Source organism: Nicotiana tabacum, chromosome 9, assembly GCF_000715075.1.
Source record: "Nicotiana tabacum cultivar K326 chromosome 9, ASM71507v2, whole genome shotgun sequence".
NCBI classification, from domain to species: domain Eukaryota; kingdom Viridiplantae; phylum Streptophyta; class Magnoliopsida; order Solanales; family Solanaceae; genus Nicotiana; species Nicotiana tabacum.
Genome location: NC_134088.1, coordinates 113,893,770 through 113,911,512, shown reverse-complemented (window position 1 = coordinate 113,911,512; position 17,743 = coordinate 113,893,770). Strand labels below are relative to the sequence as shown.

General features: G+C 36.7%; 1 protein-coding gene across 4 annotated transcripts in view; it reads left to right on the top strand.

Moving 5' to 3' along the window:
- The first annotated feature begins 1,952 nt into the window (after window positions 1-1,952).
- The window catches only part of LOC107797308 (DNA-directed RNA polymerase III subunit 1), a 41,868-nt gene continuing 26,077 nt past the window's right edge, over window positions 1,953-17,743 (top strand). For all 4 annotated transcript variants that reach the window (XM_075222073.1, XM_075222072.1, XM_075222075.1 and 1 more), the window contains exons 1-11: window positions 1,953-2,307; window positions 2,387-2,516; window positions 4,248-4,397; window positions 6,399-6,576; window positions 9,849-10,018; window positions 10,110-10,222; window positions 14,840-14,939; window positions 16,638-16,853; window positions 16,933-17,081; window positions 17,165-17,306; window positions 17,402-17,542. In XM_075222073.1, coding sequence (XP_075078174.1) covers window positions 2,237-2,307; window positions 2,387-2,516; window positions 4,248-4,397; window positions 6,399-6,576; window positions 9,849-10,018; window positions 10,110-10,222; window positions 14,840-14,939; window positions 16,638-16,853; window positions 16,933-17,081; window positions 17,165-17,306; window positions 17,402-17,542 — 1,560 coding nt within the window. In that variant the 5' untranslated portion in view covers window positions 1,953-2,236. The remainder of the gene's footprint in view (window positions 2,308-2,386; window positions 2,517-4,247; window positions 4,398-6,398; window positions 6,577-9,848; window positions 10,019-10,109; window positions 10,223-14,839; window positions 14,940-16,637; window positions 16,854-16,932; window positions 17,082-17,164; window positions 17,307-17,401; window positions 17,543-17,743) is intronic.

The following is a 17,743-nucleotide window of genomic DNA, read 5'->3' as shown; positions in this document are numbered from 1 at the left end:
GTAAACACGTGTCTCATAATTCGGTAACTCCCTTCCTTTCTTATGGAGCGGGCCGTATGCCTCGGCAGTATCATAGATGCATCTATGGTTCATGTCACTCGACCCTCGGCAATGTACAAATTATTTTGGATCGGGCCGAACGACCTCGGCAGAATCATGCGTTATATCGCTAGTAGTCTGAGTATTCCTTATTTATTTGATATTGACACTTGGTATTTCCTGAGCTATTAAGGTAGAATACAAGATCGAGAAATTTATTAAATATTTGAAAGATTATGAAATTTATAGATTTACCCCACTATCGCTGTGCACTTCATACATGTTATGAATTATTATATTATTTTATTAGACCTCTAGTAAGTGTCGATGTTGACCCCTCGTCACTACTTCTCTAGGGTTAGACTAGATACTTATTGGGTACGCGTTGATTTACGTACTCATGTTGCACTTCTTTACTAAATGTGCAGGATCTGATAAGTTCATTTGGTGATCATCTTGGCGCGTAGGCGTATCTGTTGATGAGACTTTAGGTGAGCTGCAATTCAGGCTATGCATCGCAGTCCACCGAGTCTCCATCGTACTATTTATTTTATCATGTCTTATTTACATTCTGGACAGATATTGTATTATTATTGTACTCCTTAAAAATGCTCATGCACTTGTGACATCGGATTTTGGGGTTATACTAGTTGATGCTTAGGGTTTCGTACATTATTATCGCCTTTCATTTCTTTTATAAATTACAAATGTTGTACGTTCCCATGACTTGAAAGTGTAAATCTCCTTTTCTTATTAAAATTTGTGATTTTGAAAGTAATAAAACGAGCAATCAAATTGGCAAATCACCGTTGGTTTGCCTGACGGCCACGTTAGGCGCCATCACGACCTATAATGAGTTTTGGGTCTTGACATTTTTACTATGGTTACCTCTTAAATAGAAAAGATTCAGGGCTATTGGCCTGCCTCTGGACGAAAAAAGATACAAAAAAGACAACAATAAACCTAATGTTGTCATCATACTTTTTTGAATACCACCTACAAAGTAGAATGATTAGTTATGTCATCATAAGAATACGAATGAACATTTTATTTTTAGCAAGTTTTGTCCTTTCATGAAAAGTTAGATTTAAGGCAATAGGAAGACAATTTGATTGTCACATATTAGGTTCACTTGTTTGACTTCACTTCACCAGAATTATTATAAAAATTATTTCAACTAGATTAGCTCACGAGTTACAAGCGCCATAACTCGAAATTATACTTTTTATACAAGATCTAATGGATAACGTCTTTGCTCTTATCTTGTTGAAAGCTCGTCTAGTTTGCATTAGAATATCTAATAATGTATGTGTTGAGCTTAAGGTTTATTTTCTTGACATATATAGTAGAGACAAACACACTAAGTTTTTGGTACCAACCTTGGCCCCAAGTGTTTCAAATTGATTGATAGAATGAATTGTTATCTTTTTATACGGTCTCAGACAATCATTGTCTCATGAGTTAATTTGGAGTTGAGTTATGTTTAAAATTTATTTTTTTAACCGTACGAGTGTTCTTTTTCCTCGTATGCTAGTTCCTCCTCTAACTATTGAAATACCTTGGAGCTATACGAGGCTTGAAGTTGATAGAATAAAAATATTTAAAGTGGAAATTAAATAAGAGTATTAAGTTGAAAATGAGTTTTGACATGAACTTTACTTAAAAAACTTTTGAACTTTTATAGTTGAAAATCATTATTTTACTTGAAATACTCCTCAAATAAGTTGAAAACTTCATTTTCATTATTTAAACTTGAAGTATAAATAATAGACCAAATTATAAAATAAAAATTTATTTGTAAATAGTATATCAAATTGAAGTTGAAATAATGAAATAATTTGTATGGACAAAAGGATTGGTGGAATAGTAGTAAAGGTTAACAGTTAAAAAAAACAAATAAAGCTCTTTTTAACATTCCGGATTCGAACACGAACTCTTTGAAAGAGGGCAAAAACTCCAAACGGCACTTACCACCCGATCTACACGACATACGGCTGTCGCCGCCTTCACCATTCAAATAAGTATGTGTAGGGTTTGTCTGTCTCCTTATTTAAGCGCCTCAGTCGTCGTTGTCAGTAGCGCATAAACCCCAACCCTCCCGCCCAATAAGCAGCTTCTCCTTAAACCCCTACACTTCACACTTTCATTCCTCTGTACTATTTCAGTACAGAAGGAAAAAAAAAGAAGTCTCTTTGAGATGAGGAGAACACAAGAGATAATCCAATTCACTAAACAGCCCTACATTGAAGATGTTGGTCCTAGAAAAATGTCAGTTAATTGAATTTTTTTTTGTTTTTTGTTTTTAGTTAATGTTTTGATCGATTGTTTTTTATTGTTGTTGTAACAGAAAAAGCATTCAATTTTCTCTATTCTCAGAGGCGGAAATTTTGAAGTTAGGAGAAGTTGAAGTCTACCGTGGGGTTTACTATGAATCTACTAAAAAGCCTATTCCTAATGGCTTGTTAGATCCCCGCATGGTAACCCTCTTTTAACTCCAATTCACATAATAATCACATTTAAACTGATTTAGCAACATAACCACTGGACATTGTTTATAGAAGGCGGGTCCCAACTCATCTATATACTACTCCATCCGTTCCATTTTATGTGACGCAGCTTCTGTACAGCTTGTTGGATGGTTGTGACGTATTGTATCAATTATTTTGGTGAATACAATATTTGTTTTGGTTGTTACTTAAATTTTATTGTATCATATTGTTAAATCCGTAGTCATGCAACGATAAAAAGTTCCATTTTATGTAACGATGGATTTGGTGTGGCCGCGCCGATTATTTGTTCCCCCCATTTTTGTATTAGTATTTAATAATTACATTTTATTCTTTACCCTATCCCTTTTTAATAACTCTACCTAGTACCCTACTCTTTCTTTATAATATTGTAAGCTTATTCCTCATTAGCTAGGGGTAATCTGCGTACACTTTACCTTCCCCATACCCTACTTGTGGGATTTCACTGGGCTTGTTGTTGTTGTTGTTGTTGTTGTTGTTGTTGTTGTTGTTGTTGTTGTTGTCGTCGTTGTTTGTATTCCTCAAATTGATGGCTATGTGACATTATAAAACGATATAATCTATCCAAATATTGGATTCATCAATACAATACAGTACAATACATTATGAAATGATACATAGCAACCAACAACAACAAAAATAACATACCTAGTATTATCCAACACCGTGGGATATGGGGAGGGTAGTGTGTACGCAGACCTTACCCCTACCTTGTGAGGATAGAGAGGTTGTTTCCAATAGACCCTCGGCTCAGTATAGTATAAGTACCACATTAATGAAAATATAGGCAAGAAGGGACAATATAAAAAAGTCATATAAAAGCAGAATAAAACAACAAGACAGTAAAGTGATCAACAATGAAAGAAAATAACGGTTAGTCATAAAACCTACTACCAACAGAAAACGAGAATGCGTGCCAATACTAATGTTATGAACACTCTACACTACCTACTCTATTACCCTAATTCTTGATCTCCATACCTTCCTATTACGGGTCATGTCCTCGGTCAGCTGAAGTTGCGCCATGTCTTGCCTAATCACCTCTCCCCACCTCTTCTTTGGCCTAACTCTACCTCTCCGTAGGCCCTCCAATGTCAACCTCTCACACCTCCTCACCGGGGCGTCTGTGCTCCTCCTCCTCACATGACCAAACCACATAGCAACCATCAAAACAAATTGTTATTAGTACATTTCAATATTTGGAAACTGTTTAACTTTAACTTCCCATTGCACTTACTGAGAAACTTCTATAGCCATACAAATACTCTGGCATGTTTAAGATCAAAGATCTCAAACGTCTTCGTTTTTCCTTAATATCCATACCAAGTCCATACCAAGTCAAACTATGTCACATAGAAAGTATATAATTTGTGGTTTATTGTATAGAGGTGTAGCTGTTGCTCTGGAAATTATTTTTAGGGCTGCTGGGAGTATAATGCAGATTAATCATTATTTTTGGAGCGCGAGTTGTTTACAGGTTTTTAGTTGCTAACAGTTTATGATCTGTGCATATCAGTTTAAATGAGTGGAGGCTAAATAAAGCTATTTTTATTTATGATTAGATGATGAAAAGGAACAACCTTGACCTTCATGTTTCTCTTTGAGTTTGATTAACTTTTTTTTTTTATGTCTTTGATGCTGATTTCTGTATCTTGATTATACGAAGTTTTGGATTTTCAGGGGCCTCCAAACAAGAATGGGGGTTGTGAAACATGTCACGGGAACTTTAGAGAGTGTCCAGGTCATTACGGATACTTGGTGCTTACTCTACCCGTTTATAATGTTGGATATTTAGGCACAGTTGTGGACCTCTTGAAGTGCATATGCAAGGTGATATCTTGTTTGAACTTAACCCCTTTGATTTCTGCGGCAATAAGCTATTTGTAGTTTTCACTTAGAGGGTGTTTGGATTTATACAACTTCAAGAATGCAATTTAACTAGGCAGAGAGGTTGAAACTTTAGTTTTTCTTCCACATCATATTGGTAGTAGTGAGGAAAAATTGTATACAAATTGTTTAAAATTTCTTTGATTGAAAAAAAAGAAGTCATTTATAACTTTAATTTTTAGCTGTTAAATGATGAAAATTTGTGATAGTTTTATGTTAAGTTATATTTTTAGAACTGTGAAATTTATTTAGAGACATTAAGTAGAATAATGAGAAAAAGACACTTAATTTCCTATTATTCTCAAGACAAAAATAGCAGTATATTGATCAAAACTCCAGATAATTGATGTGCCTTTTCATAATACTTGTGCAAAACTCCAAAGTACAAACAGAATATTCAGTTTAGAGTAGGCGTTCATTTATTATAAATCAGATTGCATTTCCTATTAACATGACAATAAAATTATCAGATAATTGCAGTTGTCGTAAATATCCCATTAATACAGAAAAGGATAAGAAAACATGGTTACGAGCAGATGTCCTCCAAAAAATACGTAATCTGATTTTTCCAGTTAACGATTATGAACTCTGGAGGGAAAGCCTTAGGATCATGTAACTCTTAGTGAGAGACCTTGATTTTTATAGTCTTGTTCTTGTTTTTATTACTTTGTTTGTTGTATACTTCAAAGTTCTCATATGTCGTGGTCCAAAATAATTAGTGAAGAATGAAGTTGAGAATAATAAGCATTTTTGGTTGTCATGAACCTTTTTTTTTTTACAAATTAAGGTTATTATGAACATTATTATGATGTTAAAAAAACATGTCTGGTGCTTATGAACATTTTTGTTTCTGGTTGAAATTAAAAACAGAAATGCTCTTAGAGATCAAATATAAAAGTCGTTTTGGTATCAAAGTTTTTGTTATGGAAAATTTAAATGAAAAGTAGAAGCTGGTTTGGAGGCACAAAATTTTTTGAAACAAATTCAAAAAAGAAGAAGTGGGGCGTACATATTATGACACTGACTTGCTCTTTTATCGATGAAATTGTTTCTCCCAAAAACGAAAAGAAAGAGAATTAAAAAGAAATAGACGAGAATGACTTTGAAGTAAGAGGAAAAAAGGCAGTAATTTGAAGTTAATGTTGAAAAACCAGTAATTTTGAATTAGCATGGTAGAGGAAGTAGATGGGATGTTTGGGGAGTATGCTATTTATGCAGTAATTTTAAATTAGCATGTAAAAACTAGCTTCGGAGGCAGCAAAATCTTTGAGTCAAATTTAGAAGAAAGAAGAAGTGAACTCTGATGGGTTTGTAGTAGGGGAGAGATAAAAATAGTTTTAAGGTGAGTTAGTTTGGGGGGAAGGTAAAAGATGACAGGTAGGGTAAGGGTAGACTTATCATGGCATGAGGGTTTAAGGCGTGTTATATGTGCAAACACGAAATTGCCTGTTTTACGAATATAAAGAAAAATAACATTGCGATGCATTTCATCCGCTGAAGGTAAAGTTAGGATGTCCTGGTGGAGAATGGTCACTGCAAAAGTTAGCTCAGATAGGGATATAGCACAGGTCACTAATAAAAATAAACTTGGCTGGGAATAGCGATAGAGTAGGTACAAATTGAACAATCCTAACTGACTTCAAAAGCTAATTGGTAGTCATCCATGCCACAACAACAATTTATTTGATTCTGATACTTTCACCAAGATTCCCATGTGAAGTTGGTTAGGAGAGTAGTATTTACCAAACCAAAAAAAAAACAAGAAAAGAAAAAGAAGAAGATGGTTTGGAGATAGTACGAGTGACATTAGCAATTTATGATGCCCTGTCAGAATTTTGTTTTCTTTTGGCTTTTTTCCTTCCTTTGACCGTGCTCAAGAGCTTGGTATCTACTTTGCATGCAGTGCTTTAATATTTTTCCTTATGCAACCGCTTTTTTTATCAGTGCTGCTCCTCAATACTTCTAGATGACAAGGAGCGTCGAGTCTTTTTGAAGAAGATGAGAAACCCAAGAACTGAGCCTTTGATGAAGAGTGAACTACAGAAAAAGGTTGTGAAAAAGTGTACTTCCATGACAAGTGGCCAGAAGACTGTCACATGTTCCAAATGCGGATACATGAATGGTTTGATATTCTTCTTTATCTTCATCTTTTTGGCTAAAGCTAGTCCTTTGTTCTAACTAGATGCCATCTACATTTTTGTTGACTATTCATTATGCATGTGCAACTATTTTTACGCGATTTTGAAGGGCATTCATTTGAAAAAATCTAGGAAAATTGCTTTATCTCTAATATCGAAATCTAAGTGAGCGGATATTATTTAACTTGTAAATTTGAAAAATATGTGAAAATTGGTGAAACTTTTTTCTTGAAAAATTGCTTCAGATTCTCCAAAGCTGAAAAAGTAAATGTTTTTCGATTTTTCTAAAAGCTGAAATGCTACTCCAGTGGTGTTTTTTATAGTTTCCTGCAATAACTAAAAACTTTTATCGAGAAATGGCATTTGGTTGCAATTCTTTTTTCCACAAAAATTGATGAAGATTTTCGCAAAAGACTTTCGACACTTTTTGATAACAAATGCTCCATTGTTTAGAAGGTTGGGCCTTGAATTTTTCTTGATATCTAGTGCTGAATGTTAAATTTTGTTTTAGCTTTTACGTTGAGGAATTCATACTCGGAAACAGTCTTTCTGCCCTTCCAGGGTAGGGGTAAGGCTGCGTACATCCTACCCTCCCTAGACCCCACTTGTGGGATTATACTGGGTGGTTGTTGTTGTCGTTGAGGAATTCATATTTCTCTTTATAGAACCAATGATGTAATACTTCTTTTGGCATGTGAATCGTATAATATGTGGATAATTCTTCAACAAAAAAATTCCTTAATACTAATTGTTAAATTCAAGCTCATTGTAACATGCATATTGCCCGTAAGATTGTATCAATAAAGAAACCAAATTGTTATAATGCCTCTTGTAGATAAATAGTCACCATACCTACTAATTTACATTGGGATGGATCTTTGGTCCGAGCTGCATTTTTTCTTTTTATGCTGGATTATATTTCATAATGGATGAAGGTGTTAAAAGAGAACGAGGTAGACCTAAAATAACTTGGAAGGAAGTTGTCTCGAAAGACCTACAATCTCTTGGAATCAGTGCAGATTTAGCGAAAGAAATTTTTTATATAGGCAATATCAGTTACTCCGTCCCAATTTACGTGGCACCGTTTGACTAAGGACAAAGTTTAAGAAAGAAAGGAAGGTTTTTGAAACTTGTGGTCTAAAAGAAGTCTTGGATATTTGTGTGACTATAAATCTTCTTATTAAGGGTAACATGGAAATTTTAAAGTTAAATTGTTTCCAAATATAGAAAATTGACATTCTTTTTGGGACATACTGAAAAGGAAAGAGTGACACATAAATAGAATGGAGGGAGTAGTTAGGAATGTATTTTAGTCATGTTAAGACGTTTGTTTAGGTCCTATACTTTGTAGGAGTCTTTTAACGCTATTAGATATTCCTATGCGAGTAGGAAATATAGAGAATGTCTAGCACTTTTCATATTTATTTTTATGTTGTATAATGTTAGCGTGAGACGATTTAAATGGGGAAAAAAGTTATGGGTTGATTGGTTTGGGGTGACGCATTACATCATCAACACCAACAAGCCCAGTGAAATCCCACAAGTGGAGTCTGGGGAGGGTGAAGTATACGCAGACCTTACCCCTACCTAATGAAGGTAGAGAGGCTGTTTTCGAAAGACCCTCGGCTCAAAAGAAGTGAAAATGAAGCAATAAACAGACAGTAGCACAGGTAAGTAGACATGGGAACAAATGAAGATACGTGCAACAACAAATATCTAAGAATACGACACTATAAAAGTAGATTCAGTCTTGCTGGAAATAATGACACAATATAAAATAGCAAGGGGCTAGGCATGGAAAAATACAAGACTAGGACTAATACTACTGGGATGCCTAGACGAAACTCTAGAGTGCCTATTAACTCACAACGCTAATCCTCTACCTCCACACCCTCCTAATACTACTGGGGTGACGCGTTACATGAGAAACGTTAAATCATGTCAGCATTTTGCTTCAGTGGCTTCTCTTTATGCATAGAGTAGATACTTGTCATGTAGTTCTCTGATAAGCGAGGAATTTGTTCACTAGGATAAGTAAATAAAATATCTCTGTAAGGACTCATGGAGGGTAGGGGTAGGAGTAGATGGGTTATTTTCTGAAGTCTTTATCATAAGCTCTAGGCAAAGGATGAGTTAGAGTTTTCCATACTTATCGATTTGGATTCCCATATGACAACAAAAAAGTTTGCTTTTTCGCTTGGTTGGCAGCGAGAATTTGAGAAAAAGGCGAATTACATATGTAAGTTGGTGCTTCGTGTGCACATGTCTAGGTGAAGATAGATGTGGACCACATCCTACTATATTGTTAAGCGGTAACTCGCTTGTCGTGTGTGGTTTTGAGATGATTCAGGATGACTCTTCAATTGGAAATTCAGAAGAACAAAAGAGAATTAGAAGAGCATGAGATGTTGCACTACTAGCATTTATTTGGGTCATGTGGAACGAAAGTAATATGAGAACATAGAGAACGACTATGTACATTTGAGGATTAGCTTGTCATTCCTAGTTTCTTTTTGGTGCACCCATGAGATTCCAGTGTATATAGAAGATTGGGTATCATTCATAGAGACTCATATTATGTCGTAAATTTTCTAGTTTTTGGTATACCGCTTGTATATGAGAGATTTCCCATTATTAATAAAAATATTTACCGTATGAAAAAATGTCGAAGTTTATATAATTTTTGTTGAATTGTGTGACCATCTCATTCAAAAAACTAAGCTGTTAGGGAGATCACACTGTATTTACTTAATTATATATTCAGCATGCCCACTCACGTGCATATCTGAGTTTTTTTCATGAGCCAATCACATGGAAATCCTCTTTGATAATCTGTAGCGATGGGACTCGAATTCGGAACCTCTGCTTGCTAGTATGCAATGTTGAAGTGTGTGACCAACTTATATAAAAGCTTAAACCGTCAGCGAGCACTTTTGATAAGTATTAAGATATTATAAAAATATTTGAACTAAGCTAGTGGAATAAGCGTAGTTGCAAATTGCGTCTCTTTTTAGCATTGTATCTACTTCATTTATATTAACCAGTTTTCACCAAAAAGCAACCAAAAAATACATCTATGTTCAAGGCTATGAATGCTTCTTCTTTTTCTTAATTATGCCTTCAACGATTTCGAATGGTTGAGCTGAAAATTTTATTAGATATAGGGGAGACTGGGTGCTTTATGGTTTTTGCATGGTGATAGTATCTTCTAGACCTCATTGTTTATCTTATTCTTTTATTTTATTATAATTATTAGGTATGGTGAAAAAGGGCCAGTTAAAAATCATCCATGAACGAGGAAATCGTTTCTTGGATGAGTTTAATGCGGCTATCTCTCACAAGATAGAGCTCAAGACATCTGTTAGTGTACCTCCAGAAATTGATCCAAAAGCAGTTTACTCCCTTTTTAAGAATATGTCTGATGAGGTATTGTTTGATATTTGTTAACTTTTGTACTCCTTCTGTGCAATCCTTTATTCTTCTTTCTACCATTGTTCTCTCATTGTTACATATGCAGGATTGTGAGCTACTCTACCTCAGCGATAGACCAGAAAAACTTCTTGTCACAAGTATTCCAGTGCCACCAATAGCTATTCGCCCTTCAGTATTTGTGGATGGTGGAACACAGAGGTCATATGCATTTTTGTCTTATAAATTTTTAATTTGATCTAGATATTCGTAGACAATATAAGATATTTTAATGCACAAAATTTTTTCTCCAAATGAAAGTTTTTAAGTTGTTTATAAATTCTCTTTTCTGTCAATTTAGGTCATAAGTAGTTGTGTTACTTGTTTTGGGATGTAAACTTTTCGAGGTGTAGGTCGTCGACAATCTTATGTTTGCCCGAGATATAAAAATATGACAAACAAACGTCTTGTGTTGGAGGAGATTGGCAGTAATCAGGATATTTTGTGACTAATGGTTACATCGTTGACCTAACATAGGCTAAATAATTTCTAATTGGACATTGAGACCCCATTTGTTTTTGTTGAGATTAAGACGTATGAATCTGGATACACGTATGAATATTAAGATGTGTATTAGGATTAAGACGTCTGAATATTAAGATGTTGTATTAAGATTGCTTGTTTTCTTAACATATGGGTGTATAAATTTTTCTTTATTTAAAATTAATAAATATGAAATTCAAATAAAATACTAATTAATCTAATAATATATCAACAACATAATTTTAAAAAAAATTATATGGTGTTTGGTGGTGGTGATGACTAGTGGTAGTGGGTTGTGGGTGCTGACTGGGAGTAGTGGTTGGTGGTGGTGTTAGCTGATGGTGGTAGTAGTAGGTAGTAATTAGTGGTAATGATGGCTGGGCGATAGTGGTTAACCGTTAACAATGGTGGTAGTTGGTGGCGGCGGCTTATAATTGTGGTGGATGATTGTAGTATCTAATGGCGGTGGTGACTGATATGGGTGGTTGATGATATATAGTGGTAGCAGATGGTGGTGATTGTTGGTAGTGATTAGTGGCTATTGTGGTAATGGTGGTGGTGATTGTAAATAGTGTCCAGTGATGGCGGCGTCTGACTGTGGTGACCAGCGGCGACGATTGTGGCTGAGTAAGGTGGTTGTGTCTTGTGGGTGGTGGTAGTTAATAATGATGGGCAGCTACTGGCGATGACGGCGGTTAGCGATGAAAGTGGATGAAGTAGTTGTGAAATGTCATTTTTGCAGAAATCTCAGAATGGTTTGCATCTTAATGATATTAATACTTTGTTGTAGGCCTTAATCATTCAGATTTATTTAGACCCATTAAATGGTTGTAAAATAAAAAAATAGACACACTTAATGATTGAGATATGAATGATTAATAGCCTGTTTGACCAAGCTTCAAAAATTAGCTTATTTTGAGAAGTATTTTTTCTCAAAAGTACTTTTGGTGAGAAGTATTTTGTGTTTGACTAATTAATTTGAAAATCACTTCTGAACAACAATTAGTGTTTGGCCAAGCTTTTAAAAAGTATTTCTAAGTGTATTTTTCTCAAAAGTGCTTTTGGGGAGAAAATACTTTTTTCTGCTTCTCCAAAACTGCTTCTATTAAAAAACACTTTTTTTCTTCTAAAAAGGTTGGCCAAACACTTCAACTTTGAAAAAAAATACTTTTTTTTGTTGAAAAAAAGTGCTTTTGGTTTTGGAGAAGCTTGGCCAAACAGGCTATAAGATTTAGACATAAAAACAAACTTTAGTTAATAACTGAAATATACAACAACAACAACAACGACCTAGTAAAATCCCACTAGTGGGGTCTGGGGAGGGTAGTGTGTACGCAGACCTTATCCCTACTCCGAGGAGTAGAGAGGCTGTTTCCGAAAGACCCTCGGCTCAAGAAGACGAAAAGAAAAGAGAAAGAAAAGAAAAGAGACAATATCAGTACCACCAACAGATACCATAAGAAAAAATTAACAACATCATGAAAGCCAGAAAATAGGTGCAGAGCAAAAGCGGTAACCATTAAATAGAGTTGGTTCTATGAAAAACGAAAGAGTAGTAAGACACAACATTGCCACTAGCTGTCTCAGACAAAAACCCTACCAAGCTAGCTTCACAAATGTACGAACTATGGAAAGACTCAACTACCTCCTAACCTATAACCCTAATACTCGATTTCCATAGCTCCCTATCAAGGGCCATGTCCTCGAAAATCTGAAGCCTCGCTATGTCCTGCCTAATTACCTCTCCTCAATACTTCTTAGGTCGCCCTCTACCTCTTCTCGAGCCTTCCAAGGCCAGCCGCTCACACCTCCTTACCGGAGCGTTTAAGCTTCTCCTCCGAACGTGCCCGAACCATCTAAGCCTCGCTTCCCGCATCTTGTTATCAATGGGAGCCACGCCCACCTTCTCCCGAATATCATCATTCCTAATCTTATCCATCCTAGTGTACCCCCACATCCACCTCAACATCCTCATCTCTGCTACTTTCATCTTCTGGATATATGAGTTCTTATCAGGCCAACACTCAGCCCCATACATCATGACCGGTCTAACCACCGCTCTATAAAACTTACCTTTGAGTATCGGTGGCACTCTCTTGTCACACATGACTCCAGATGCTTAACCTCCACTTCATCCACCCCACTCCAATACGGTGTGTGACATCCTCGTCGATCTCCCATCCCCTTGGATAACCGACCCAAGGTACTTGAAACTGCCTCTACTCGGGATGACCTGTGATTCAAGCCTCACATTCACGTCCACTTCCCTCGACTCAGTGCTGAACTTGCACTCCAGGTATTCCGTCTTTGTCCTGCTCAGCTTGAAACCCTTGGACTAAGAGCCTGTCTCCAGGCCTCCAGCCTCTCGTTAACACCGGCTCGCGACTCATCAATCAGAACTATGTCATCAGCGAATAACATACACCATGACACCTCCCCTTGAATATGATGTGTTAACGCGTCCATCACCCGGGCAAATAAGAACGGGCTGAGCGCAAAACCTTGGTGCAATCCCATAACAATCGGGAAATGCTCAGAGTCGCCTCCTACTGTCCTAACCCGAGTCTTAGCCCCATCATACATGTCCTTAATCGCCCTAATGTAGGCAATCTCCAGAGAACTTTTCTAGGAACCTTGTCATACGCTTTCTCCAGATCAATAAACACTATGTGCAGATCCTTCTTCCTCTCCCTATACTGTTCCACCAGTCTCCTAATAAGGTGTATAGCTTCCGTAGTAGAACGACCCGGCATGAACCCAAACTAGTTGTCGGATATAGACACCAACCTCCTCACCTTTGCTTCAACCACCCTCTCCCAAACTTTCATGGTATGGCTCAGTAATTTGATACCCCTATAATTGTTACAACTCTGGATATCACCTTTGTTCTTATACAACGGAACCACCATACTCCACCTCCACTCATCTGGCATCCTCTTCGTCCTAAAAATAACATTAAACAACCCCGTCAGCCACTCCAAGCCTGCTCTACCCACACCCTTCCAAAATTCAACCGGAATTTCGTCCGGCCCGCTCGCTCTGCCCCTGCTCATCTTACGCATAGCTCCTGTGACCTTCTCAACCTTGATGCGCCTGCAATACCCAAAGTCACGGTGGCTCTCGGGATGCTCCAGTTCACCTAGCACAATATCTCGATCCCCTTCTTCATTAAGAAGTTTATGAAAGTAAGTCTGCCATCTCCTCTTAATCTGGGCATCTTCCATCAATACTCTACCATCTTCGTCCTTGATGCATCTCACTTGGTCCAAATCCCGAGCCTTCCTCTCTCTCGTCTTGGCCAGCCGGAATAACTTCTTCTCCCCGCCTTTCTCCCCAGTTCCTCGTACATACGACCATAAGCCGCAGTCTTAGCCTCTGTGACCGCCAACTTAGCTTCCTTCCTAGCTACCTTATACCTCTCCATGCAGGCTCGCGTCTCCTCCTCACTTATGCTCCCTACTAACTTCAGGTACGCCGCCTTCTTCGCTTCCACTTTACCTTGGAACACTTCATTCCACCACCAGTCTCCTTTGTGCCCTCCAGAGACGCTCGCCGAGACCCCTAACACCTCTCTCGCAACCTCCCTTATACAGTCTGCTGTCGTCGATCACATAGTGCCAGCATCCCCACTACTCCTCCAGGCTCCCATAGCCGACAACCGCCCCTCCAACTCCTGGGCTTTGTCTAATGACTGAAATATGAATAATTAAAATTCAAACCTTCATTGAGTACAAACAAATGAGGCCTAAGCATAGTTTTATTACGTTGTGAATTTATAGTCCATGAAAACTTGATTCCTAATATTATGGGGATATTCTTCTTATTTTTATAGCTTTACATGATTGACACATTGATATATCTATCCATATTCTGATAGATGGTCAAATTACCACTTGAAGTCTGACTTTGTCCTTTGCAGTGTTATTATCTTCGAATTACCACTTAATGATTGAGATCTGATGATTAGGATTCAGACCTAAAAAATAAACACACTTAATGGCTAAGATATTAATGATTAAGATTTAGACCTTCATTAGTGTGAACAAATGAGGACTAAGCATAGTTTTATTGCTTTGTGACATGAACAACAATTTTCAGTGTTAACTTTTAGTCTATGAAACTCGATTCCTGATTTTATGGCCAAATCATTCAGCTTTACATGATTGATACTTTGATATTCTGATAGATGCTCAAATTACCACTTGAAGCTTTGTCCTTTGTAGTGTTATTATCTGTCACTGTATTGATTCAAATACTTTTGTTAATGCCTTGAAGTTGTTCAATTGCATGTTGCAGCAATGAGAATGACATCACGGAGAGGCTTAAGCGTATTATTCAAGCAAATGCCAGACTTCTCGAAGACATTTCTGATACCAGTTTTCAAAATAAGAGTCTGGTATTTTTTAGTTCACTTCCTGATCTTTTTTGATCAAAGACTTCCTTCTCATTTTGAAAATCAATGATTCAGTGTTATCAATTATCAGCTTTTTGTAGCTTCCTTTTTTGGTTAATTAGATGGAAATTTTAATATAGACTTTATATTCAATATGTGCTGTATTGCTGTTATGTTATAGTCGAACTCTGCCTACTGGAATGAGAAGTACTAAGCATGTTTTGATTACTATTGCATCTCACCCATCGCCAAAATATTTTACATTTCATATCGACATTTTAGGAGTCCATTTTTCTTATAAGTGATGTTCAGAAACCTAATTTGATTATATCTCCCGTCCCATAATTGTGGGTGGCTATTTGTGTTTGTTTTTTCTTACAACAAGTATAGAGTAGAGTGTTAAGAGGAATCTCAATTGGTCTTACTCCTTATTGAAGTTGTTGAGTTTTATAAAATCCACATTAGATAAATAAGAGCAACCAAATTATAATGATTTTGGGCCACTTTACCATTTGCATGAATGTTTCAGTTGGATGCTTAGGTCTTTAGTGTGGTATCTGAGACACACTTTGTTAATTGTGAAGAACATTTACCTTGAGTCTGATTCAGCCTCAAAAACTAGCTCATTTGGTGAAAATTGTACTAGACCACATGAGAATTTCTGCTTCTGCCCAGCTTTTTTTCACCTTGCCACTTCTGTTAACTCCTTATCAGGTTCTCAGCGTGTTATTTCTAGCATCAGCTTTTGCCGGCTGTAGAAAAGCACCAGTTGATAACTTTATTTCTAAGTTGGAGATGTACTTTAAGATATTTATGATGCAATAGCATGCAAATTACAACTGATGGGAATTCTTTCATATATTATGCACTTTAACACTGGTGGGTTAGTCCTTTGTACTTGCTGGCTTAGCAGATAAAGTTGTCCTCAGGGGTGAATACTAATACCAGGGTTACATTCTCTCCTATCTAAATTAACCTTCTTACTTCCATAATATGAATTAGAGAATTTATCCATATATACCTGTGGAGAGAACTGCAACAATAGATTTTAAACCTATGTTAGGTAAATTATTTATCAAATTCTTTTAGAACTGTTGAAACGGAAAAAGCCTTGCGCTTTTGTTAAATCTTGGTATTCCGCACACTATTGCAAATTACTGTGTCTTCAAGATTAAATGGCTAGGATAGTGTCAGGTAGATCTTTGAATCTAACTACTGTATAAGCGATTCGACTTGGTTTGTCTGGTAGTTTTGTTAGTTCTGCCAAATCCTAGTACTACTTCACCAAATTATCTCCTTTTCGAAAGATGCACCTGTTTCTCTTTATAGTCTTATTGAACACTATGACAGTCACTCGAGAGTCTAGATATCAATCCTGCTAAACTGTGTGTGCCAAGCTTTCTATTCCCTGATGAACACTACAAAATGATCATGCATTTTTTGACATTGGTTTGGCATAGTTACTGAATGTTTAATATGAGCTTTTCCTATTAGAGATATATGTCAGCAAAAGGTGTCTATTTAGACTGCACTCGAGGCGCGTAACAGGCAGGGTTTTTCCAAACGTTAGAGCTGTTTGGAAGTTATGTACCGTGCATGGATAATCGTCAATTTGCTGATGCATTAGGACCAGATGTTTTCTGCCTATTCATGCTACTTTCCTTTTTTTTTAGCTTACTAGATGTTACAACTTTGATATAGAGTGCTTGGGTTGATCTGCAAATGGAAGTTGCACAGTATATAAACAGTGATGTTCGTGGAGTGCCACTACATTTGCAAGCTAGTAAACCAATGAGTGGTTTCACTCAACGCCTTAAAGGAAAGCAGGGACGATTCCGTGGAAATCTCTCAGGGAAGCGTGTGGAATATACTGGCCGAACTGTTATATCTCCTGATCCAAATTTGAAAATTACAGAGGTCTGCCATGGAACTAATGTTTGATCAATATTGGTCGTTTTATTTCACTATGAAGGGAGAATCACAAATACATATGCAGGTTGCCATTCCAATACTGATGGCTCGAATTTTGACATATCCTGAGCGAGTTTCACAGCACAACATAGAGAAGTTGAGGCAATGTGTTCGTAATGGACCAAATAAATATCCTGGTGCAAAGTTTATTAAGCATCCTGATGGAACTGAGATGTATGAACTATTAAATTTTTTAACCCCTTCCTGTAAATCGCATCCATAAATCTTCTAAAGCCTGTCTTAACTGTATAATGCAGATCGTTGATGTTCTCTTCTAGAAAGCGTCATGCTGATGAATTGAAATTTGGTTATATTGTCGATCGACATCTGGAAGATGGAGATATAGTCCTGTTTAACAGACAGCCAAGTCTACATAGGATGTCAATCATGTCTCATCGGGTGACTATTCTTTGATCAAATGATGTGTGAATGGATGTTTTGTTCATGCGGGCAGTGGATTGATTCTGTTTTTAAATTTTAAAATTTTCCTTCAGGCAAGGATAATGCCATGGCGCACATTGAGATTTAATGAATCTGTATGCAATCCTTATAATGCTGATTTTGATGGGGATGAGATGAATATGCATGTGCCACAAACAGAAGAGGCGAGAACAGAGGCTCTTATGTTAATGGGGGTAAGTTTATTCCTTCCGTCCATCTTTCCCTGACATATGTGAAGAATTGAGTAATATGGTAGTGTTTTGAGTTAGCTAGACAAGTGTTTGAATTAATAGTAATGTGAAAAAGAGAAGTCCAGGTGAGAAAAAGGTCGCATCTTAGTGTTTTGAGGGTAAACATTTGATGTGTTGAGAAAAGTGTCAACCTTTTGTGGTTGG